General features: G+C 56.6%; 2 protein-coding genes across 6 annotated transcripts; one reads left to right on the forward strand and one right to left on the reverse strand.

Moving 5' to 3' along the window:
- Positions 1–8,024: 8,024 nt before the first annotated feature.
- On the forward strand, positions 8,025–16,630 carry SLC49A3 (solute carrier family 49 member 3). Of its 5 annotated transcripts, none has more exons than XM_042985216.1 (10): positions 8,025–8,187; positions 11,100–11,258; positions 11,443–11,656; positions 11,818–11,894; positions 12,895–13,032; positions 13,170–13,286; positions 14,027–14,179; positions 14,421–14,578; positions 14,805–14,914; positions 15,467–16,630. In XM_042985216.1, the coding sequence occupies exons 1-10, from the start codon at positions 8,053–8,055 to the stop codon at positions 15,637–15,639; spliced, it is 1,434 nt and encodes a 477-aa protein (XP_042841150.1). In that variant the 5' UTR covers positions 8,025–8,052; the 3' UTR covers positions 15,640–16,630. The 5 variants fall into 5 exon arrangements, 4 of the variants coding, with proteins under 4 accessions (XP_042841150.1, XP_042841151.1, XP_042841152.1 ...); XM_042985217.1 differs by having other exon boundaries at positions 15,507–16,630; XM_042985218.1 differs by lacking the exon at positions 13,170–13,286.
- Positions 16,546–23,478, reverse strand: MYL5 (myosin light chain 5). The gene is made up of 8 exons (XM_042984806.1): positions 23,344–23,478; positions 23,025–23,126; positions 19,340–19,447; positions 19,076–19,151; positions 18,191–18,295; positions 17,642–17,720; positions 16,935–16,983; positions 16,546–16,647 (listed from the first exon to the last, which is right to left on the reverse strand). The coding sequence occupies exons 1-8, from the start codon at positions 23,476–23,478 to the stop codon at positions 16,546–16,548; spliced, it is 756 nt and encodes a 251-aa protein (XP_042840740.1).
- Positions 23,479–23,483: the final 5 nt, after the last annotated feature.

Raw genomic sequence — 23,483 nt, forward strand, 5'->3', positions numbered from 1 at the left:
AGTACCTAAGTCAGAGGGTGCCAGGCCTGTGCTTAGCAGCCCAGTGGATGCTCTGAGCCTCCAAGGTCTTGCCTTGGGCCCAAGCCCTGCCTTGACTCTGGCCCGGCCCTGGCTGCTCTCCCCAACTCACTTCTTCCAACCACATGGCTCTCCTGGACACGCTAGGCCCTCCCATCTCAAGGCCTGGCAGAGCCGTTCCTAGACCTGGATGGCCCATCCTTGATGCCCGTGGGGCTCCTTCCTCCCTCAGGCCTATGGTCAGATATCACCCGAGGCCTCTCCTGACCAGTCTGGTGACAAAGCCTCACCATTTGATAACTCACCTTATTAAACGGAGCCAATATATAATAGCAAGATCCTCATACGTTGCTATTGGAAACCGTGGGGAGATTGACGATAACCTGCGAAACTACGTGGGCATCTATCCTTTGGCTCAGCAATCCCCAAGTAGGAATTTATCCCAAAGATAAATTGGGAAAACTGGTAAAACACTGGCAAAAATGCAAAAAAAAAATTTTTTTTTGAAGCATGAACAAGGCTACTAATTGAGGCATAATTTGTAATAGAAAAAACTGGAGCCAGTCCACATGGTATCACCTGTGGTAATTAATAAACAATCGAGTCTGCACCCCGTGGGTCCCGGCGGCTGCAAACAGAGAGGCAAATACCCATCTATGCTGTCACGGGGTTGCCACGAGCGACGAGAGCCAGACCACATTGTTGAGATAGGCAGTGTGGACAGAGGGTGTGCAGAGTGCTGCCGCTTGCCCAGTAAATGGGGATTATTGCTTGCTTCCTATGTGCTTGCCCGTGTTAAGATCCTTGTGGGTTGCCGCAGGCTGGTGGCAGTAGCAGGACTTCTGCGTCTCTCTGAATCCCCTCACAAAACAGAGAGGGATAAAACCACAAAAGGAACGGGGCGTCTTGGTAGCTCAGTTGGTTCAACGCCCGACTTGAGCTCAGGTCATGATCTCATGGTTCGTGAGTTCGAGCCCTGTGGGTTCTGTGCTGACAGCTCGGAGCCTGGAGCTGCTTCGGATTCTGTGTCTCCTCTCTCTGCTCCATCCTCCACTCATGCTCTGTCTCTGTCTCTCAAAAATGAATAAGCATTAACATTTTTTTTAATTTTTTTAACGTTTATTTATTTTTGAGACAGGGAGAGACAGCATGAATGGGGGAGGGTCAGAGAGAGAGGGAGACACAGAATCTGAAACAGGCTCCAGGCTCCGAGCTGTCGGCACAGAGCCCGACGCAGGGCTCGAACTCACGGACCGCGAGATCATGACCTGAGCCGAAGTCGGATGCCCAACCGACTGAGCCGCCCAGGCGCCCCAGCCTTAACATTTTTTTAAAAAAAACCCAACAAAACAACAATCAGGTGGGCTGCAATGACCTCAAAGCACACACACAAATAAAGACATCACTCTACACAAACAGATACCCATTCATTTCCAATGTACATGAAAAATTTCCTAAGTATATCATACCATACACAAAATGTCATACCACATGATACACAGAAAACTGAGATACTAATTTCAACCATACAGAGAAAAAGGTTAGACACCCATCTCACAAATAAACACTCATGCCTCCTCCTTTTCTCCACCCCCCCAATACTTACTTTCCACCTCAGAACACCATGCTAAAAGATTCATCATGCCATATCCTCAAACAAAAAATTAGGTCCTTGTAGAGGTGTTTTTGAAGAGTAGATCCTATTGGAAGGCAGTTCTCCATGAATATCTCATGTTTCTGTTTCTGCATGGTCCAGGTCGTCAGAGCAAAGTCATTTAGAGCCTAATTAGGAATGTTTGTCTCAGAGACATTCCAGTATAGTCAGGAAAAATACCCATCCTTCCCCTCCCTGGAGAAGATTTGCTCATATTCCAGTGCGAAGAGAAGGTCTCTCTCTGGAACGCAGGGTGGGGAAAGTCACAGTAGTCCTGTCTAAGATAAGAGTTTCCTATTTCAGGGTTCCTCTGAAACGTACCCCACTGCGTGCGTGCCACCTGTCTGCCCATGGAGATAAGACCCGAGGAGCCAACACAAAGCATTGCCCTTCACCTCCGACCTGGGTCCTGTGCTTCCTGCATACACACATACGTGACCTGTGGTAGGCTACCTTGTTAGCTTACAAGTACAGCAAAATTTCAGACCCAGCACAATTTCTGATTTAACACATGCTCATTTTATGCCACACACACACACACCCTTCACATAATACAACCAAAGAATTAGATGCCTGTTTTTCCCACCCATTCAAGACAGAAAAAAACAGATAAGCATTTCACACCATTACGTATACGTGCGAGAGACCCATCTTGCACCGCACGTACCAAAAACCATACAGTCTTACATAACGCACCACGAACACACACTATCATACCATCCCGTACCAGACACACAAAACAGGTGCACGTCAGGCCATGCGCAACATTAGATCCTTATTTCTCTCGTATACATACTAGACGCCACTTCACACCATGCACATACGGAACAACTGGCCACCTCACAGTGTGTGCATATGCACCTGTGAGAACTCTGATTCCCCCCTCTTCTTTAGCTGGCTGAACAGGTCTGAGCAGCACGTAAAAAATGGACCCCAGAGTCCTCCTTGGGAGGGGCTGGCCAGCTGGGGCGGAGGATACTTGTCATGACTTTGAGATGTAATGAGCCTCCCAGGCTGACTTCCCTGGACTGTGGCAGAGACACAGAGGGCAGATTAGGGGAGGCAACCCAAGGGCTTTTCTGGTGAGAGCCAACTGGAGTGCAGACCACAGCGACGAGGGGTGTTGTTCATTTAACTAAACAGGTACACATTCCAGTGCAGATTTGTGAACTGTTTTCAGATCGACTCCCCGATTGGCCTCCCATAAGGATAAGGACTGGGGCACACCGTCCTTTTTGAGGCAGTCTGCGAATCCAGATTCTGATTTGCTTGCTTGCTCAGTTCCCTGCTGTGGGGCAGTGTTGGTGTGTGTGGGCTTTCAGCAGCCTTGAACTCAGGGAAAGCAGCACGGAGTGGACGAAGGTGTGGGTGTTGGGAAGGGAGGGTGTGCTTCTGGAATCAGACAGGCCAGAGGCTGTTGTCCAGGATGTGCGTTGCAGGGTGGGGTCAGGGGAGAGGGCCACCCTGTGGAGAACCTGCTAGACAGGCCAGAAGGTCACCCACCCCACACACTTCTATTTTCTCCCGCAGCTGTGTGCTGGCTGTATCCTGTTCCAGGGATTTGGGTGTGGACATACCAGCTCCTGCCCTCAAATAGTTGACATTCTCTTGAGAGGAGCAGATAAAAGAGGAGTAAAGACCAAACAAACAGGATGGGCTGTGGCCATCTCATCAGATAAGGTGAGATTTCTTCCCTGATACTGTCAGTGAAGAAGGCGTTGCCTCTACTCTATTCTTGGCAAAGGGACTGCTCTCAATCGCTCAATTGTGAACAAGACAGTATTTAGGGAAGACACGGGTAGCCTGAAGAAGTCTTGACTGGTGCTAGTTTGGGTTGCTGATGGGAGTCTGTATTTGGTTAAGAAAAAAGGAGATAAAAAACTGAAACACATTTAGTCATAATTGTGTGTTGAGTGTTATTTTAAACAAGTCTTTAAAGGTCGTGTCAAAAGGAAGACACCAGATGGAGATCACTAAAGGGCCCCTTCAAGATGCGGTGGTCCCAAAGGTGTGCGGATGTGTTCTGGGCTCAGGAAGACACTTCTGTGGGTGGTGCTATACCTGGATTCAAAATCTGAGAAGCGTAGATGCTACGTTGAAGATAGTTGTCCATAATTTCAATAAAATGTGAGAGTGGAAAGAGTTGTTTCCAAACAAATGTGCTTTCCATCCTATGTGAGTTTTTGTTTTATTTTATTTTTCATGTTTATTTATTTGAGAGAGAGTTTGCGCGTGTGTGAGCAAGGGAGGGGCAGAGAGAGAGAGAGGGAGACAGAGGATCCGAAGCAGGCTCCGAGCTGACAGCAGAGAGCCCTATTCAGGGCTTGAACTCACAAACCGTGAAATAATGACCTGAGCCAAAGTTGGACGCTTAACCAACCGAGCCACCCAGGTGCCCTATGTGAGTTTTTAAAATTAAACTTATTTTGAGATAATTATAGATTTAAATGCAGTTGTAGGATATAATAAAGAGATTCCTTGTACCCTTTGCCCAGCTTCTCCAAAGATAACATCTTCAAAACACAACTGTATGATATCACAACCCCGATACCAACATTGATGAATCACAATCTTAGATTTCTCCAGTTCTGCTTACACTCATATGTGTGTACTTAGCTTCACGTGCTTGTTTCACACATATTGGTTCCTGTATCCACTGCCACAGCCAAGGTAGAGATTTCCATCACCAGGAGGACCCTATCTCCCACTTGCCCTCTCATGCCTAAAACCACTAATCTTCTCTCCACTTCTAAAATTTTATCTTTTCAAAAATGTTAAAAAATGGAATTGTGAAAATTAATAAAGGGAAAGTTCACTAAAATGGAATAGGGAGTTTCCACAAGTGAAGCTCTTAATTGCAGAATCAACAGGAGGGGAGGGACCTCCTAGGTTAGTGCTATATTGCCACTGCTTTATTATCCCACCAGGAGGAAGGTTTCCTTCTCCCCCAGCAACAGCCCAGCCAATGAGAGATTGCCACAGCCCAGCCAATGAGAAGCCGCTACACTTCCAGCTCCTAGCTGGACTTTCTGCCCTCCTGACTCTCTCTTTCCTCTCTGAAAGAGCCTCCTCTGCTTTGTTCTCCAAACTAGCCTATGGTTTTTCAGTAGGTTGCTTGCCCTGGACTGCAATTCTCTGCTGTTTCCAAATAAACACATTTTTGCTGGTAAAATAAGTGGCGGTTTTATTTTTAAAGTTAATAGATCATAAAGGATATAACCTTCTGAGTTTGGATTCTGTGCACCCCCCCCCCCGGCATAATTACCCTGAGATTCACCCAGGCTGCTTCCTGTATGAACAGTCCATTCCCAGTGAGCCCACTCCACGGTCTGGATGCATTGCAGTTGGCTCAAACATTTACTCACTAAAAGCCATCTGAGTCATTTCCAGTTTTTAGGTATCACAAATAAGGCTGTTAGGAACATTTGGGTACAGATTTTTGTTGAAAATAAGTTTTTATTTTCCTGAGATAAACTCTGAAAGTACAGCTGCTAGGTCATAAGATAACTGCTTATTGGTTTATAAGACACTGCCAGCCTGTTTTCCACAGTGGCTGTACCGTTTACATTCTTATCAGCAATGGATGAGTAACCGAGTTACCCACAACCTCACCAGCATTTGATGCCATTGTTTTTTATTTTAGCCATTCTGAGAAGTGTGTACTGGTATCTCATCGTGGTTTTAAGAATTTTTTTAATGTTTATTTATTTTTGAGAGAGAGAGAGAGAGAGCGCGCACCCCCCCCCCCACACGAGTGGGGGAAGGGCAGAGAGAGAGGGAGACACAGAATCTGAAGCAGGCTCCAGGCTCTGAACGGTCAGCACAGAACCTGACTTCGGGGCTCAAACTCATGAACCACGAGATCGTGACCTGGGCCGAAAGTCGGACGCTTAACCAACTGAGCCACCCAGCCGTCCCCATTGTGTTTTTTTAATTGTGGTTTTAATTTGCATTTTCCTAACGACTAATGATGTTAGCCATTCATTATTATTTGCCATTTGTATTTCCTCTTCAGTGAAATGTCTCTTCATGTCTTTTGCTAATTGAACTTTCGCTTTGCTTTTTTACTGTTGGGTTTTAAGGGTTCTTTATATAGTCTAGATACCAGTCCTTTGTTGGATATGTGGTTTACAAATATTTTCTCCCACTCTATGTCTAAAAAACGCTTTGTTTGTTTATTTATTTACTTTTGAGAGAGAGAGAGAGAGCATGCGAGAGCAAATGTGTGTGCTTGTGTGCAGGGGAGGGGCAGAGAGAAAGGGAGAGAAAGAGAATCCTAAGCAGGCTCTGCCCTTCCAGGAGCTGGAACTCATGAACTCAGGAGATCATGACCTGAGCCAAAATCAAGAAGATTCCAGGGCTTACCCAACTGAATCACCCAGTCGCCCCTACAAAACTCTTTTGATAGGAATTGTATTAATCTTATGGATCAATCTGGGGAGAACTGACATTTTTACTATGTTGAGACTTCTGATCCATGAACATGGTACATCTCTCCCTTTTTTATAGGTCTTCACTGATTTCTTTCATTTGTGTTGCATAATTTTTAGCATTCAAGTTCTGTGTACAGTTTGCTAAATTTATACCTTTTGACCTTAAAAATATAAGTCAATTATTTTACCAGCAAAAAAATGAGTTTACTCGAGAATAGCAAAGAATTGCAATTTGGGACGAGCAAGCTACGGCCAAAATCACAGGCTAGTCGAACAAACAAAGGAGAAGAATGTTATTTTAAAGAGAAGGAGGAAGTTGGGAGGGGTTGTTTTGAATTAAAGTCCATTGGAAAAAGACAAGAGTGTACAGGGATGACAGTTTCTCACTGGCTGAGTTGTAGGGGTGGTTAATTTCTTGCAGGAGATGCATCATGCGTATCTTTTCCTGTTGGGGCCTGTAACTGATGATTCTTTCCTATTGACAATTCTTCTGTTAGGGTCTGTACTGGCAATTTCTGATATTGAATGGTACTGCATGAGAGCTCCCCCTTCTGGACTCCTAACTCCATTAATTTTTTTTTTTTTTTTTTTTTTTTTTTTTGAGAGTCAGCGGAGGGGCAGAGAGAGAGAGAGACAGAGAGACATAGAATCTGAGGCAGGCTTCAGGATCTGTGAGCTGCCAGCACAGAGCCCTACGTGGGGCTCGAACCCACGAACCAGGAGATCATAACCTGAACTGCAGTCGGATGATTAACCAACTGAGCCACCCAGGCACCCCACTGACTCCATTTTTATTGAGGTTTCCTTTTATTAATTTTTACTGACCCCGGGGGGGGGGAGGGTCTGTAAAATTTTTTAAAGATTAAAAATTTTTAATTGTCCAAAGTAATTTTAAATGGTATTGTGTCTTTAATTTTAGTTTCCACATGTCCATCGTTGGTATGAAAAAATACGACTGTGACCTTACTGAGCTGCCTACTCCAGGTAAGAGCCCTAAGGATGGGAGGAGGGGCCCTCTCAAGCTGAGCAGGAGGGTCACAGAGGTGGACAGGAATAGCATCTTGTCCATTTATGTCAGCCCCATAGAGATCACGGGCGACCTTAGGAAGAGTAGTATTTGGAGAGTAGAAGGGAAGATTTCCAAGGTGGACTTCTGGGTGAGGAGGAAGCTGGAGAGGAGGCTGGCCCACCACAAGCGTGTTCTTGTGGGAGAGACAGCAGACATCCCCTCCTCTCTGCCTTGCAGCTCACGGTTCTCGCCCCACTCTGCCCCAGCTGTTTCCTCAGTTGCAGACTGCAGACAATAACCGGATGGGGGAGGCTGAGTGCCCCCAGGCCCCCAGGCCCTTTCCCTGGGCAGGCCAGGCTAGCCTTGGACCCTGCCTTCCTCCTGAGCAGCACCAACTCTGCCCAGTCCCCTGGTTCCTGCTCCCAACGAGGGCCCAATCTAATGCCTCGTCTGGATTCGAGGCTCTTGGCAAACTGACCCCAGCCTCCTCTTCCACGCTGGCCTCCTGCCGCTCCTTGTGACTTGTTTGGACAGCAGCAATTGGGGTGGGGGAAAGTGTAGGGGACCTTTCCACAACCCCTTTCAGGAAATGCGGACCTCGTGCCGGGCAGAGTTACTTCATGGGTGCCCTCTCCTGTACCCACCCGCGTGGGCGTGTCCGCCTTGCGACCGCACAGAGGCCGTGACCTCCTTCGCCCCGGCGAGGGGACTTTGTCCCTGTTTTTGTGGCAGAGACTTCCATCCTGGCCAACGGAGCTGGGTCCAACTTCATGACTGGTATCTTTCCCCCTGGGCGGAGCAGCGACCGCCGTCCCTCGGGGCGGGGACTGACCCCGAGCGCCCCGTCCCGCCCCGCCCCGCGCGCCTGGCACCACCTTCCGGGGCGGTCCTGGCCCGGGCGCCGCGTTCCTCAACCCGCGCGGCGGGAGCGGCGGGCGATGGTTCTGCCCGCGGGGGACCGGCCGGGGGCCGACGCGACCCAGGCCCTGAGCGCGCTGTGGGACTACCGCGTCTACGCGCGTCGCTGGGTCTTTCTGCTGGTGCTCAGCCTTCTCAGCTTCTCCAACGCCACGGTAGGGGGTCTGGGGTCGCCTCCGTCTCCAATGCCCCGGTGCGGGGGTCTGGGGTCGCCTCCGGGCGGGGGCGGGCGGCCCGAGCTGGGACCCCGCCTGAGTCGGCGCGCTTCGCACCTTCCAGTGTCCCGCTGCACCCAGGGCGGGGTCGGTGTGCATTATGGGACCGCTGGGAGTGGGGGAGCCGGCGACCTAAGCGCGCGGCCGCGGGACCAGAGGCCCTTCTCCCAGCTGTGGCTGCACAGGAAGTAAAGCTGGCATCTGTCCTCCAGGCGGCCCAGCCTGAGTCCTGTGACCTGTGGTAGTTTCGAAAGAGTCCCTCCATTCCTCAGGAGGAGGTGGGGGTCACTGTCATAGCTGGAGAGGGGTCTTCCTCCCGAACACCCAACGTCTGGCTACAGGCCTTCATGATCTGGCTCTTGCCCTCCCTCTCCAAACTTCCCACCCCAGTCTGCAAGGCAGTCAGGGCTCAGCCGCCTTGCTTACCTGTGCCCTGGAACCTTCACTGGGTTTCTGAGTCAGTATGCGGGACCCTCACAGGGGGCCTTCCTTACCTGTGTGCACAGCCTCTCCACAGTTCCCCAGCTGGGGTCCCCAGTGACCCGTTACCTGTTCTAGAATGGTTCCCACTGCTGGCAGTGACCCTGCAGAGACCGGAGACCGGTTGAGCAGTGAGAACAGGGTCTACCACTTACAGGGGCTCAGCTCCCCAACCTGCTTCTCTCCAGCTCACCCCTGAGCCCCCAGCTGTTCTGTGCAGAGGTTTGGGCCCCTCTTTCCCTAGCCCGTCACGTACAGCAGGCTCAGTGGGGGTGTGGGCAGACACCTCAGGGAGGTGTCCAACCACTCTTGGATGTTATTCCAAACTGATCAGGGCCTTTTGCCTCTTTTCCTTGCTGACTGCGTGTGGAGAGCCAGCCTTGTGCTGGGACCAGGTGGCATCCATGGCCTGGGCTGAAGTCTGCTGTGACTCTGGAAACCTCTTTTCTCTATGGGACTCTGCACAGTGGCTTGTCGGCCAGGTGCCTCTAGCTGCTAGGAAGCCGGAGCTGGCTCTGGGCCCAGCGGTCTGAGGACACAGCCCCTAGAACTGCTCTGATGACTCTGAGAGGGGATGGGTATCATGAGTGGCCTCGAGAAGTCCCTTGGACACTGAGGCGGTATCCTGCTGCACTCTCCTTTGGTCCACAAATCATTACGGAGCAAGCAGGACTCTCATCAGGAATTACGACCCCTGCTCTGGTCACCACGATAAACACTGACCATGAGGCTAACCCCAGCCATGTCCCCTCGTGGACTTGTCTGCAGCCAGGTGACCACAGCTCTATGGTTCTGAGAGGGCAGTGTCAGAGGCAGGTGGAACAGTGTCTGGAGTGAGGTCTGGGTGGCCTCAGAGTGACCCAAGGAGACAGCCTAGTGGTCTGGGCAAGAGCCAGCACGTGGGGCATCTGTCAGCACACTCAAAGGGATACAAGGAGGCACCTGGCAGGGCTGGAGCGGCCTGAAGGGAATTCTTGTATGCAGTGGAGATAAACTGTTGTCCCCATGTTGCCTTGCACAGTTTAGACCTGTCTCTGCCCTGCCAGCCACAAGCTTTGGGGAGGAGCAAGGAATGGGCTTGGCTCAGCAGGGTGGGTTTGGAGCACAGACCCCGCGGTTTGTCTTTGCTGGATCAGTTGGGCAGGAACAGGTCTTTTTCTGGACCTGGAAGATCTGTCCTCTGTTTTGTCCTAAAAAAGGGGGTGGAAAAGGAAGGAAAGGCAGCTGTTGCCCAAGTTCTCTGTCATGTGAGACTTTGTGGTCAATGTCTGTTTGGGTCAGCAAGCCTGGATCTCACTGGCCTCACCACGGAGGGTGTGGTCTGGGGCCAGCCCCTGCATTTCTGGGTCTCTCAGATTTGCAGTGATTGTGCACTTTGAATTGTGCTGCCCTTGTCTTTGGTCCATCCCTGGCCCATCTCCCCTCTCCCACCTGCAGTAACCCTTGGAGAGCCCCTCCTCCCCTCTTGCCTCACCCGTGCAGGGGTCTCCGCTCCGCCAGGAAGGTCAGTGGTCTTCCCCACTGACCCAGTCGAGCTTAAGGTCTTGCCTCAGGTCTGCTGGCCGAAGGTCTGTGGAGTTGAGTCCCAGCACTTGACAGCACCTACAGCTGGGAAATGTCACCTGTCAGGGAGGGCCTCACGTCCCAAACACCTGGGTCTCCTGTAGGACAGGTGGGGCTGGCTTTGGGCAGGGCCAGCGCATAATCCAGGTGTTTCCACCTGGGACTCAATCACTGAGTTTGCAGACAAGCTAGAGAGACCTTTTGGGCCCCTCTCTCCCCCCGCCCTCCCGTGGAAACATCCCTTCAGTGGCTGCAGGCCCACCCAGCCTCCTGCCCTTATTCATCTGGGTATTCGCCACAGGCACCACAGCACCCCCAAATGTGCTCCTCTGCCCAGCCAGTCTGGGCCATCTATACATCTGTGCGACTGGGAAGCCAGGATCCAGACCCCCTCTTCTACCCTGCCAGGCTCCGGTGCCGTCCAGTACCTGGTCTAGGCCTCTTCATGCCCATGCGCAGACATCTGCCTCTCACTGGCAGCCCTCTGGGCTTTCTCCTTAGAGGGTCAGTCTCGGTAGGGCTTATGATCCTGCAGACTCTGGCCGGATCTTCAGCCTCTGTCTCCGCCCCCCCCCCCCCCCCACCGGACCGTGCCTGCAGGATGGTGCTGTTCTGCATCCCGGGCACACTGTCTGGCCACCCCCCCAACCTGGTGCACTCCCTTGGAGGTGACTGGATGAAGACACTGGCCCTTACGGGACCGCCAGGCACTTTCTCTCCCTCAGACTGGCTGGCTGAGCCTGGGACAGTGGGTGGCTGTGGCGTCTGTGGCACCTGCTCCATGGGCTGATGCCAGCGTGTGTCCACAGCTGTGGCTCAGCTTCGCACCCGTGGCCGACATGATTGCCCACCACTTCCTCCTCTCCACCGAGCAGATCAACTGGCTTTCGCGAGTCTACTTCGTGGCGTCCATCCCGTCTGGCGTGGTGGCCATCTGGGTTCTGGATTCTGTTGGGCTCCGCTGGGCAGTGAGTCAGACCCCACATGAGGGTCAGCTCTTGAATGGGGCAGGGTCCTCGAGTGAGGGCTCGAGAGCCATTGCTTCCTCTCTGGGGATCTCCAGGCAGAGCCACTGGGGTGGCAGGGTGGAGGGCAGGGTTCTGGGCCGGGAGTCCGGGCTGGCCAGGCAGCCCTCCAACCCCATCCCTGCAGACCATCGTGTGCGCATGGCTGAACTTTGCCGGGAGTGTGTTCCGAACCTTGCCCTTCATGGTCGGCGGGATCCAGGACCCATTTGCCTTCCTCATGGGTGGGCAGAGCCTCTGTGCCCTGGCCCAGACCCTGGTCGTCTTCTCTCCGGCCAAGCTGGCTGCCCTGTGGTTCCCTGAGCACCAGCGAGCCACGGCCAACATGATTGGCACCATGTGTGAGTGGCGGGGGGTGAGGCTGATGGTCTCCCGCGGCTTAGTGAGAGGGTCCTGCCACCTCTGTGCTCCCAGCTCTCAGAGAGCAAAGGGCTCTGCCTGTGGGCTGGGGACCAGGCCTGGCCACGGCTGAGCTGACATGTGTCTCCATCTGTCCATCCAGCAAACCCCCTGGGCATCCTGGTGGCCAACCTGCTGTCACCTGCCCTGGTGAAGAAGGAGGAGGACATCCCCTTGATGGTGAGGGAGCTCATGAGGTACAGGCACACGCATGTGCATTTGTGTGCGGTGTGTGTGTGTGTGGGCATGATGGGCTCGCGTGTGCACACACGTGTGTACGTGAGTGTTTGTGTGGAATGTGTGCACGAGCCAGTGTGAGTATGCACCTGCCCCTCCCTGTGGCCACACCAGCAAGTGGCCCCGGTGCACGCGGGATTTCTCCACGTGTGCGAGTCCTAGGCACCTCGTCAGACACAGCTCTAGGGACCAGGATGTTGGTTTCCTTGGTGGGGAGAGGCCTTTGGTGAGCTGAGAGGCTGACTGGAGCAGGAGGAGGCAGTGTTTATGGGGCGGGCTGGAGAGGGAGACGAGGGGCCAACAAAGGCCCTGAGGTGGATGTGAGGTTGAGGGGTAGGGGTTGCAGCCAGAGGCCAGCGTGTCTGCTGTGGAGGGAAGGGTCAGCCAGGTGGTAGGTGGTTGCCATTGATGTGATGGAAACCCCGGGGGTGTCTAGGGGGAGAGTGATTCAACCTGGCCCAAAGACTCGGGGAGCCAAAGACGCGGTTGCAGCGTCCAGGCGGGGCGTTGGGACTTCGGTTGGGTGGGGCGGGGGGTGGTAGCTCAGGCCAGGTTGGGAGAGGTGAGGGGCTTCCAGCTGTGCAGCCAGGTAAGTGTTGGGTCATTCACAAAGGCAGGAAGGAAGGTTCAGTTGGCAGGCAGATGGGTGAGTCTGGGGTTAAGGTTGTCACCGAGGAAGTCATCTCTGTGTGACATTTCAAAAGCCAGGGCTCCGGATGGAGCAAAGCCGAGCAGACCCCCAGGCTTGCCTTTGTCTGCCTAGGGAAGGCCGGCGGGGGTAGCTAGCAAGGGGGGCCGTGTGCCACCTGGTGCCCAGAGCGGTGGACGTGAAGCCCTCGTGTGCATGTGCACGTGTTTGCGAGGGCCTGCGCACGCACACATACTCGTGTGCTCGCAGACACACTTGCACACGCACGCACACTCACGTGCACCCTCTCCCCAGCTGGGCATCTATATCATCCCTGCCGGCATCACCTGCCTGCTGGCCACCGCCTGCCTCTTGGAGAGCGTGCCCCCCACCCCACCCTCCGCCAGGGCCATCCACTCCACCTCAGAGAAGTTCCTGGATGGGCTGAAGCTGGTCGGTGCCGTGGGATCCCGGGCTGGGGTCATCGGGGTGGGGAGGAGCTGAGGAGGGAAGGGGGTCAGGACAGGCCCCGTCGGAGCCTCTGCATGTCCTGCGGGAGCTCCTGTGCTGAGCGGCGCCTTCTCCCCCAGCTCTTGTGTAACAGAGCCTATGTCGTCCTGGCCGTGTGTTTCGGGGGCGGCATCGGCATCTTCTCCAGCTTCTCGGCCCTCCTGGAGCAGGTCCTTTGTGTGAGGGGCTACTCCAACGTGAGTGCTGCCCCGCCCTGACCCTTTCTCCTGCTCAAGGGTGGGGCTTGGGGGCATTACTGTCACCCTGAAGGCCGTCTGCCTCTGCCTCTGTCAGGTGGCCCAGGACCTCCCCCCCAAGTGCTACATTTCCACACCTAGACAGGGTAACCTCCTGTTGTGGGTGGTATTGAGATGCCGTGTGTGAAAAGTTGTGTCAGGTGCCAAACACAGTCTGAGGATGAGTGGTGGCCCTGAGGAGGGGATGGTGGCGGTGCCCAAGTGGCCTGGGATTTTGCGTGTGCTTTCCGCTATCTTTCCCAGTGTCCCACCCAGGATGGCTTCAACCCTGAAGGCCGAAGTGTCCTCTTGTGATATTTGGAGATTGGAAAGGCCTTGCTCTGCTCATAGCATCTCTGGCCATGCCCTCCCCCGTCTGGCATCAGCCCTGGGTGTGGGATTCATGCCTGGTGTGTTCCCAACTCATGAGGGGTCCGTGGGCACTGAAGGGTGTCTACAGCAACCAGGCCCTTGCCTTTAGCAATTGTTGAGTCCCCGGGGCATGGCGACACAGGAAAGCGGCGCCTCCAGTGGAGGACATGCTACCCTGGCTCATAGCTAATCCTACAGCTGAGCCTTCCCTGTCACCCTGCCATGGGCCTCTTGGTGATGGTGTGTGTCTTGAAGGTGAGTGCCTCCTCCTGGCGCCCCGGTGTCACTGTGCCCCGATGATGGGGTGCCCCCCACCTCTCCCCCTCCAGGAATTTATAGGCCTTTGTGGGGCTCTCTTCATTGTGTTTGGGGTCCTGGGGGCCCTGGTTCTCAGCCTGTATGTGGACCGGACCAAGCTCTTCACCGAAGCGGTCAAGATTGGCTTCTGTCTGACCTCCGTGGTCTGTGTGGCCTTCGCTCTGGTGAGAGTCCCCTCGAACCAAGACTACCCTACAGTGGTGGGAGTGGGGTGCTCTGGGGCAGGGCAGCTGGCAACTGGGTCAAAGCAGAAATTTCGACCTTCTGCCCACTGGAGTGGTCCCTGGGTGGGATGGGCTCCCCGGTCCCCTGACCCTGTCCCCTGCTCAGCTCAGACAGGGTGCTGGTACAGGGCCTGGCTGGGTCTGGGTGTCCCATCCCTCTGTGTGGCTCACTGCCCCCTAGGTGTCTCAGCTGCAGGGACAGACCCTCGCGCTGGCTGCCATCTGCTCACTGCTTGGCCTCTTTGGTTTCGCGGTGGCACCCATTGCCATGGAGCTGGCCGTTGAGTGCTCCTTCCCTGTGGGTGAGGGTGCGGCTGCGGGCCTGATCTTCGTGCTGGGGTGAGTGTCGGTCCCTCTGCCACTTCCCTGGGACCCCAGAGACCCTCCCCTCACCCCACTCCAGGCTACACAGTGGGTCACCTGCACGTTCTGAGCTGCGTGCAGTCCTAGGCTGGCTGCTGGGGTCCACACTGACCGGAACAGCATGCTGCCCTCAGAATGACCGACGGCACTGAGAGCAGTGAGTGGTGCCTGGGGCAGGGCTGAAGGCCTCGTGGCTGTCTAGGCAGGCCGAGGGCGTGCTCATCATGGTCCTGCTGACTGCCCTGACCGTGCGCCGTGCGGAGCCGTCTGTCTCCACCTGCCAGGATGGCCAGGGCCCACTGGACTGGCGGGGTGAGTGCCCCGGCCTACATGGGACCTCAGGGCCTAGCCCCCCCACCTCTGGCCCTGGAAACTCCCTTCCACGGGCCCCTTCCTCTCGGCATCTTTTGCTCTCCTTGGCACGTGCAGGGCACCCACAGGGCTAGGGCGGGGTAGAGTTGGAGGGCAACAAGGCCGACCTTTCCCCACCAAGGCTTAGTATGGTGGGAGCAGCCCTGAGGCCCTGATGAAGGCTCAACTTTTAAGCCCACGGGAGTTGTTTAAAAATGAGATCAGGGAAAGAGAGAGCGAGGCAAAGAGAGGAAAGAGAGAGAGTGACAGGGGTGAGGATGGCCACGTCCAGGGACCCCATGCCATTGACCTTGGATCTCACTACACCTGGGTCTGTGAACATGCCCTCAGGGCCCGTTGGATGCTGGGCAAGATCTGTTTCCAGGTCACTCTCTGGTCATGGCCAGTGGGGTCCGCGGGGGCTCTGCCAGCCGTGTGGCTACTCTGGGTCCTGTGTGGGGAGCTTGGCCGCTTGGGCGAGCCTCAGAACAGAGCTGGGTTGTGTCTCCCCAGTGTCCATGCTGCTGATGGCTGGCCTCTGCACCCTCTTCAGCTGCTTCCTGGTTCTCTTCTTTCACACTCCATACCGGCGCCTCCAGGCTGAGGCCAGTGCGAGCTGCTCCATCCAGGAGGACATGTCCCCTGCGACCGTGGACCGCGAACCCCACCCGGCAGCCACCCCCTGAGGCATCCACACGACCTCCGGCACTGGCGCCCTAGGAAGCTCGGGGCCACTCATCCCTAGAGCTGTTCTCCTGGCCCCGCCTTCTTGTTCCTGGGAGCCCTGAGCCCCTGGAACCCTCAGGACTTGCAGAGATGTCACAAGGGTCCCTGACGAGATCTGGAAGCTAAGAGAGCAGTTAGTGCATCAAGAAGTGGTTCTGGGGACGTGAAGGGGAGGCCAGGAGAGACAGGCTTTGGCCACAGGGTGACATCTTCATGCAGGTGCCAGAGGGACTTGGGGCAAAGCAGGGTGGCCCAGAGGAGACCCTGTGGCTGTGGCAAGAACCGCTGGAGCCGTGTGACAAGCAGACACCCCAGTGGCCAGGCCAGACCCAGGGCGGCTGGTGCTGGAGCAGCGTATGGGTGTGGACCTAGCAAGAGAGGCAAGAGCGAGGGGGACATGGAGGGATTGGGGCCCCTGGGGGCCCCTAGCATGACCGAGTCTGGAGTCGACAGGTGTGAGAAAGGCCGTGTTTGGGGGATCCCAAGCCGTAGCTTTACTCAACCTCTGCTGACCACTGAGTGGCCTAGTGCCCTGGGATGAGTGCTAGCACGGCGGGAGGGGCCAGGCTGGGTGGGGAGGGGAAGCAGAGGGAGGACCCCACAGGCAGATGCTCCCACCCCAGCAGGCCCTTCCCCTCCAGACTCTCCTAGTTCCAAGCAAACACTCCCACCCGCAGTGGACCCTCCCCACACTCTCCCTGCCAAGGCAGACACTTCCCCCACCCAGGTGGAGGTTCCCCACCTGCAGACTCTCCCACCCCCAGGTGACACGTCCTCCTCTCCCTCTGCAGACACCGGCAGGCAGGTTTGTGGGTTCATGTTTATTGAACTGGCTGCAGCCCAGGTGGGGACGGGGGCCGTGCCCCTCACTCCTCCTTCTCCTCCCCGTGGGTGAGCACGTAGCTCAGTGCCTTGTAGTCCAGGTTGCCTGCAGCATCGATGGTGGCAAACTGGAACATCTGGTCAACCTGCAAGCCAGTGTGGTGTGGGGGAGGGTCAGGCCCAGGGAGGAGGGGAAGGAGCAAAATGGTCCGCTGAATTACAGGCAACTAACTCCAGCCAGCTCCCAGTGTTGTTTTTGCTTGTGGGGAGCCAGGGGTGGGACCAGGGCCCAGCCACTGGGTGTCCTGCCCACCCTGATGGTGCAGCTTCTGGAGGCCCAGGGAGTATCCCCCCTGGAGCCCAGAGGGCCACACTGGAGCTGCACGGAGGGCCATGGGGGAGGGGGTGGGGTGGGAGCGGAGTGGACCATTACCTCTTCAGCGGTCATCTTGTCTGCCTGAGACATCAACAGCCGCTTGATGCTGAGGACAAGGAGGGAGAAGCCGAATTAGGCTGCTCTGAAGAAAGGGACCGTCACCAGAAGAACTGGAGGGGTGGCCCAGGGGAGCCCCGTGACTTGGCTCTTCTGCGGTGGGATGCCTCAAGGGGGGTGCGCTCACCCTCTAGTCCCACCCACTCACAGTGCAGGTGTCTTTGGAAGCCTGGCTCTAGGGGGAGTCCTAGGCACCAGGGAGTGGTCACTGGGGAGTCCTTCCTGACACTCAGGGGTCACTACCCCTTGTGGGGGGCTCCACCTGCGGGGAGGAGACTGAGGAGGGATTAGAGGCAAGTGCCTGGCACACCAAATATGCCCACCCCCAGTGCTTGGCTGATGTAGCTCTCAAAGGGGGTTAAAGACCCAGTGATGGTACAAGTGGCATGACCAGCTGGGTTACTGGGTGCCCTGGCCTTGGTGTGGGTAGGACTGGTTTTGCCCTCAGTTGCCCTGAGGGACTTGGGACCTTGGGGCAGGCAGCCCAACACCCGGACCCTGGGGCGGGGTGGGGGGGGGCTTGGTGCCCCTCAGAAGAGATGCCCAGGTTGGGGGGGGGCTTGGTGCCCCTCAGAAGAGATGCCCAGGTTGGGGGGGGGCTTGGTGCCCCTCAGGGGAGATACCCAGGCGTTTGTGACCAAACTCACTAGTCCTTGTTGATGCTGCCTTTGCCTTCAGGATCCAGCATCTTGAAGGCATTTAGGATGGTCTCTTCGGCATCCGTACCTGCCCACAAAAGGCCTTGAACCAGGGGCTTTTAGGGCTCCAGTCCTGCTCTGGGCCATCCCAGAGCCTTCCCACCTCCAGCTCCTGCGCGCCTGGGAGACTCCACAACTCCCACCCTGAGGGGACTGTTCTGGGGTCTCTGGAGTTCTACCCACCCTGAGGGGACTATTCTGGGGGTCCCCAGAGTTCTACCCAGGCCCAGAGGTGGAGCGAGTGCTCAGCGAGTGAGGGACAGAGGCTGTCGCCAGTAGGCAGATGGGAGGTAGGCTGGGCGTGTGACCCACAGACGTGGGTACCAGAATGCTACGCTTTTCATCAAATTGGAAAATTTGGATTTTTATGTGAAATGCCTGGGTTTGTAAGTGTTAGGAGCTAATGAAATATAGATGGCTTTGGCAGACTGGCCTGAAGGCTGCCCCTGGTCAGGGAGAAACCTGGCTCCATGGTGCTCCCCACCCCATGGTTCTCACCCGTCAGCTTCGCCCCAAACATATTCAGGAACATGGTGAAGTTGATGGGCCCCGAGGCCTCCTTGAGCATGGCATCCAGCTCATCATCCTTGACGTTGGTTTTGCCTGTCGCCAATACAAGACAGGGGGCGCTGGGTAGGAATGTCACACTCACCCTGGCTGTTCTTGTTGATGTGTCTGCTGTCCCCACTGGCCTCCCAACTCCATCATTCTCCAGGTGACCCCAGAATCAAGTTGGGGAGACCAGAAGGAGGGCAGTGAGCAGATGGGGGGGGACACTTGGCCCAGGTGTGGTGGGGTACAGGTTCTGCACATCGGCAGAACCCCAAAACCTGAGCCCCGGGGAGATGGACTGCTGAGGAGGAGGAAGAGGCCACGCATGGCGTCCAGGGAGACTGTGATCTTACCTGGGTGTAAGGGGGCCCAGAGGAAAGAAACCTACCTGTCCTCCCCTGGGACTGCCTCAGGCTGAGAACGTGGCCCCAGATGGGAAGTTGAGGGGGAAAGGGCCAGTCTTTGGCTCTTCAGAGGAGCATAAGTTGGCTCCACATTCTCTCCCGGGTCTGTTTCTGGGCTTCCTTAGCATGCCTGGGGGCAGGAGGGCAAGCCTCCCCGTGCAGTGGTGTCCCTCTGGGAGGTTAGCCCTCCCCTGGAGCTTTGGTCCCAACTCCCCCATCCATGATGCCTGTGCTTGGGCATCTAGTGATGCCCTGGCCAAACCAGAGAGGGATTTTTCCCCCAGCGGAGACCCGGCCCACCTCCTCATGGCCCATGGGACGTGGGATGTCAGGTCAGGCTGTAGGGCCCAAGTGTAGAGCAAGGCTCTCCAGGGCTGGAGGACATTCTGAGGTGGGGTGTGGCGGGGTTCTGCCCCACGGCACATACCCAGGGAGGCATAGGTGTCCTTCAGATCCTCCTTGTCAATAAAGCCATCTCGGTTCTGATCCATCAGTGTGAATGCCTGAAACCGAAGCCAGGGTCACTAGGTTGCCAGGCCAGCCACACCGTGTCAGGACAGGCATCTACTCTCATTGGCTCTGGAGAGAGGCTCACATGGGGTCTTTGGGTCACCTGCCTTATGATTCCCAGGGGGCCCCTGAGTCAGGAGCTTCTGGGTGGAGGGGCCCTGGGACAAGAGCAAAGCCTCACCTCCTTGAACTCCTGGATCTGGGTCTGCTCAAAGTTGGAAAAGACGTTGGATGATGCTCTCTGGGCCCGAAGGCCCCCCCCTTCCTTCTTCTTGGTCTTCCTGCTGGCCTAATGTGAGAACAGCGAGGCTGAGGGGCCTCCAGGCTGGCATTTTGGAAGGCAAGGCAGAGGACGCATGGACTATAGCACCAGGGGCTCCGGGGGAACCCCAAGCCCGGGTCCCTGGGCTGGGATGGCTGTAGGTGCCCGGTGTGGGTGTGAGGAGCCCTGACAGCACAGCACCTGCAGCTCATCTTGAGCTTTGCCCTGCCATCCAGCCAGGAGGAACCGGCTGGGCCTGAATACCCAAGGAGCGGATGGGTTGTGCGGGTGGCCAGCAAGTGGGTGGGGCTGTTCTCGGGACCCTGCCAGGGTGAAGGCCAGGGCCCTCGTCTCTCACCCCAGACCTGCATGGAGACGGCCACGGAGCACAGATTTCCTCCCCACTGCACACACCCTCACACATGTAAACAGACTCAACTTGTGTGCACACACCCACCCACCACAGGCTTGTGCAGGTGACGCAAGTGTACATAGTCACAATCGCACACTGTGCATAAACACACACACACTCACACTCGCTCCTGCCCCAGTGGCCTGCAGGCCACACTCACCATGCCTAGGTCTGCCTGATGCGATGGTCTGTGCCCTCCCTGCCTAGGTCGCCTGTCTTAAGCTCCTACCCAGTCCCCCAGGACACTTCGGGCTCCGGCTGCCGCTCCCTACAAGGGCAGGCGCAGGGCTACCCTGGGGACTGGACAACTGCAGAGTGAGCTTTGGCAGCTGGCGGGCGACTCAGATGCCCATCTTGCCCTGCCCGGCAGGGCCCCCAGGTTTCCAGGCACCTCCCCACTGCCCCTCACCCAGAAGCTTTTGTTCTCCTGTTTTCTGTACACCTCCAGGGCCACCTACATGTAGACCAAAGACCCGGGAGCTATGGGAGCTAGAGGAAGGAGCACCTTTCCCAGATTTGCACAAAGTTACTGTGAGTGGCCTTGGGGGCTGGTCACCACGCGCTCCTTGAGCATGTTGTGTGCACCCTCATCTATCTGCCTCGGTGGCAGAAAAGTCCCAGGGCCCCATCCCCATGGCAGGGAACTCCTTGCCTGGGACACAGTGGGGATAGCATTTCTGGGATGAAGGGCCATCCACATGGGCTGGGCCCTGGGCCATTACTCGGGCAAGTTTCCCCCCTACATCGGGGCCCAGCAGGCAGAAGCTGGGGAGGGCACACAGGTGCCTGTGAATGGTGCCAGGTACCAAGGTCACCACAGAATCAGGGGCTGAATGTCCTGGTCCTGGGTTGAGGGGAGTGAAGCTTAGGGGTGGGAAAGGACGGGGGTGGGGTCTGTAGGCTGAGCAGGAGGAGGGCGCTTGGTGGCCGAATGAAGTGGGCAGGCAGGATTCTGCAGTTCCAGACCTGGGGAACAAGCCCTCGGAGCCCCTGTGCCTGCACCTGGTAGGGAAGCATCAGCTGCAGCCAGTCTGCAGGTGCGTCTGGGAACCACATCACATGTGAGTGCCACTGTAGCAGGGTCCTGCCCCTTGGGGCACACACCTTCCATCATGTGACACCCCTGAGGCGATCCCAGGGGCAGCTCACTGTTGGTCTCCACTAAGTATGAGACAACAGACACTGTGCAGAACCTAGGGAGGCGTGACATGCCTGGGGGGACTTGGGGGCTTCCTGGGGTTCTGTCTGGAGGACTCCCAGAGGGACAACCTGTCACTAATGTGGGAGACCCAGGCAGGGCTGCACTCTCAGCTGGGCAGGGTCTGACCGTGATGCCTGGGGAGACCCTAGCAGGGCTGCAGGAGTGGGGACCACTGCAATGAGAAGGGAAGGCATGTAGGATCTGTGCTCAGGAGGCCCCTGATGTGAGGAAGGCCAGAAGACACTGGCAGGGACCCTGGGGAGGTTTCCTGGGCTGGTAGCACTAAAGATAGCCGTGGAGTCTGGCTCCTGGGAGAATATCGGGATTCAACATGGACAGCTGGCCCTGACAGGTGCAGGGGCATCAGCAGGCGGTCCCAGTGTTCTGAGCCAGGTGGGAGCCCCCTCAGCCTTCAGGAAGGGCCCTGGGCCAAAGGAAGTCTCCCTCAGCTTTAGGGGTCTTCCCTGGGCAGCCATGTACACAGGGGCATGTGTGCCTGTGTGTGCCCTCCACTGGTCCCCTCCCCGTCTCCCCCGCCCCACTGGAAGCTACTGGTATGTGCTCTCTACCAGCACTCTGGCCTCATCTTCAGCCCAGGAGACATTTATTTTTGATTCTGGAAGCAGGAGTTGCTGAGGAGTCCTGTTTATTTTAAAATCCAGGGAAGGGAAAACACACTCATCACCCGAGGTCATCTGCCTAGCTGCTCAAGGGGGTAGGGGTGTGCACTCCGGATTGCCGCATGGCATGTTGGTGAAAGAGGGTTATTTTGTGCCTTGTGGGGTCAACATGTGCGTACAGTCTCCTCAGGGAGCAATGAGGGGGCTTGGGAAGGCCCTCCCCCCACCCCAGGCCGGGCAGAAGCACCAGTGGAGGCATCAGGCAGAGGTCTCAGAGTCCTTAGAGAAGAGCCTGGTGACCCTCTAGGATGGGCCTCCTTATTCCCGCCGCCATCCCAGGAAACAGCGCAGGTGATTTTCCAATTTCTCGGCTGGAGTCCCAGAGCCAGGACTCCAGAGCAAGCTGCCGAGCCAGAAGGGCCTCCCTCCATGCAGATTTACTGAGCACCTGCTTTGTGCCCTGGAGTTTTAGCCTCTGCATTCCATTCTCTTTAGATTTATAGTTAAGCTGTCTTTGGAAACGGAAGGGTATGGAAGAGTAGGGAAAAGTGGGCTCCCTCCGTCGTATTGGGGGCCCTAGTGAGCCCCAAACTCTGGTTCTCAGGGAGCTTCTGCCTGGATCCGTGCAGGGCCCAAGGGGGTGAGTGGTCCTCCTGTCAGCCCCACCCCCACCTGATTGCCTTGGGAACCACGTGTCCGCACAGCCAGCGCTGTTGGGAGGCTGGCTGGCTGGTCACCACTGCCCCGTCTTTGGGCAGTCTCTGCACAGCTGCAGCTGACCTGTCACGTCTTCACCAGGACTAACCACAGAAGTGGGGGAAACCGGCTACTCTGAGGGGGACAGAGTAACTGGAAGGTTTACCCCCTGCCCGTCCCACCTTAAGCAGCAGAAGTGGGAGAATGAGGGCCCATCTGGGGGCTCTGTGGACCCAGGGGCCCTGATTGAGGTGGACCTTGGAGCTTCAAACTGCAGGGTCTGGAGGGCAGCAGTCAGGGAGCAGGTCTGCTAGCTCCCAGGAAGACCCCAGCCCCCTGTGCCGGAGAAGCTCCTGCTCTGCTCTGCTCTGCTCTGCCAGGGGACTGGGGACTGAGACTGGGGGCGGGGGGGGGGGGTGGTGGTGGTGGCTCGAAGGGGCTCCCAAGGCAGTGCCGCCCCAGCAGGGGGTTCTGAGGCCACCATAATCAGCGGGGCCTGAGTGCAGAGGGTCTGGCCGCGGCCCCCCCCCCCCCCCCCACAAATGGGCGAGGAGCCTGGGGACCAGGGGGCCAGCGCTCAGGTCATACTTAGTACCTAGACCCGGTATTCCCTGTCCAAAACCTCAAACCCCTTTACCGGCCAAGGCCCCCTCCCAGTCGGTCCTTGAGGCTGACCTGGGACGGCCAGGGACCTGGACAGGCCTGGGCGGGGCTGCAGGCCGCACTCCAGCCGCCCGGCGTGGGTGGTGGTGGGCTCCTTCCCCGACTTTCCAGGCCCTGACGGGAGAGCCCTGGCAAAGCAGGAGGATACGGTGCAATCTATTTTACACTTTGTGACTTTGACTTGTAGTTTTCAAATATTTGGACATATAAAGGGCGGGCTCGATTGCTGCTCGACCCGGCCTGACAGCGTCCGGGGCTGCAGGAGACGTGGCGGGAGGCCAGCGCCTCACACCCAGGACAAAATGACCCGCGCCGCCCAGCCAGAACCCGCTTGCTCGGCAGTCGCGCACGCGCAGCTGGTCGCGAACAGCGCGCCCGGTGACTTCCCCGCCCCGAGCGGGCGCACGCCGTTCCACCTCCGCCCACCGGGGGGCGCAGCGGTGCCCTTGCTCGTCGCCAGGCGCATGCGCT

This window comes from Panthera tigris, chromosome B1 (assembly GCF_018350195.1).
Source record: "Panthera tigris isolate Pti1 chromosome B1, P.tigris_Pti1_mat1.1, whole genome shotgun sequence".
Taxonomy (NCBI): Eukaryota; Metazoa; Chordata; class Mammalia; order Carnivora; family Felidae; genus Panthera; species Panthera tigris.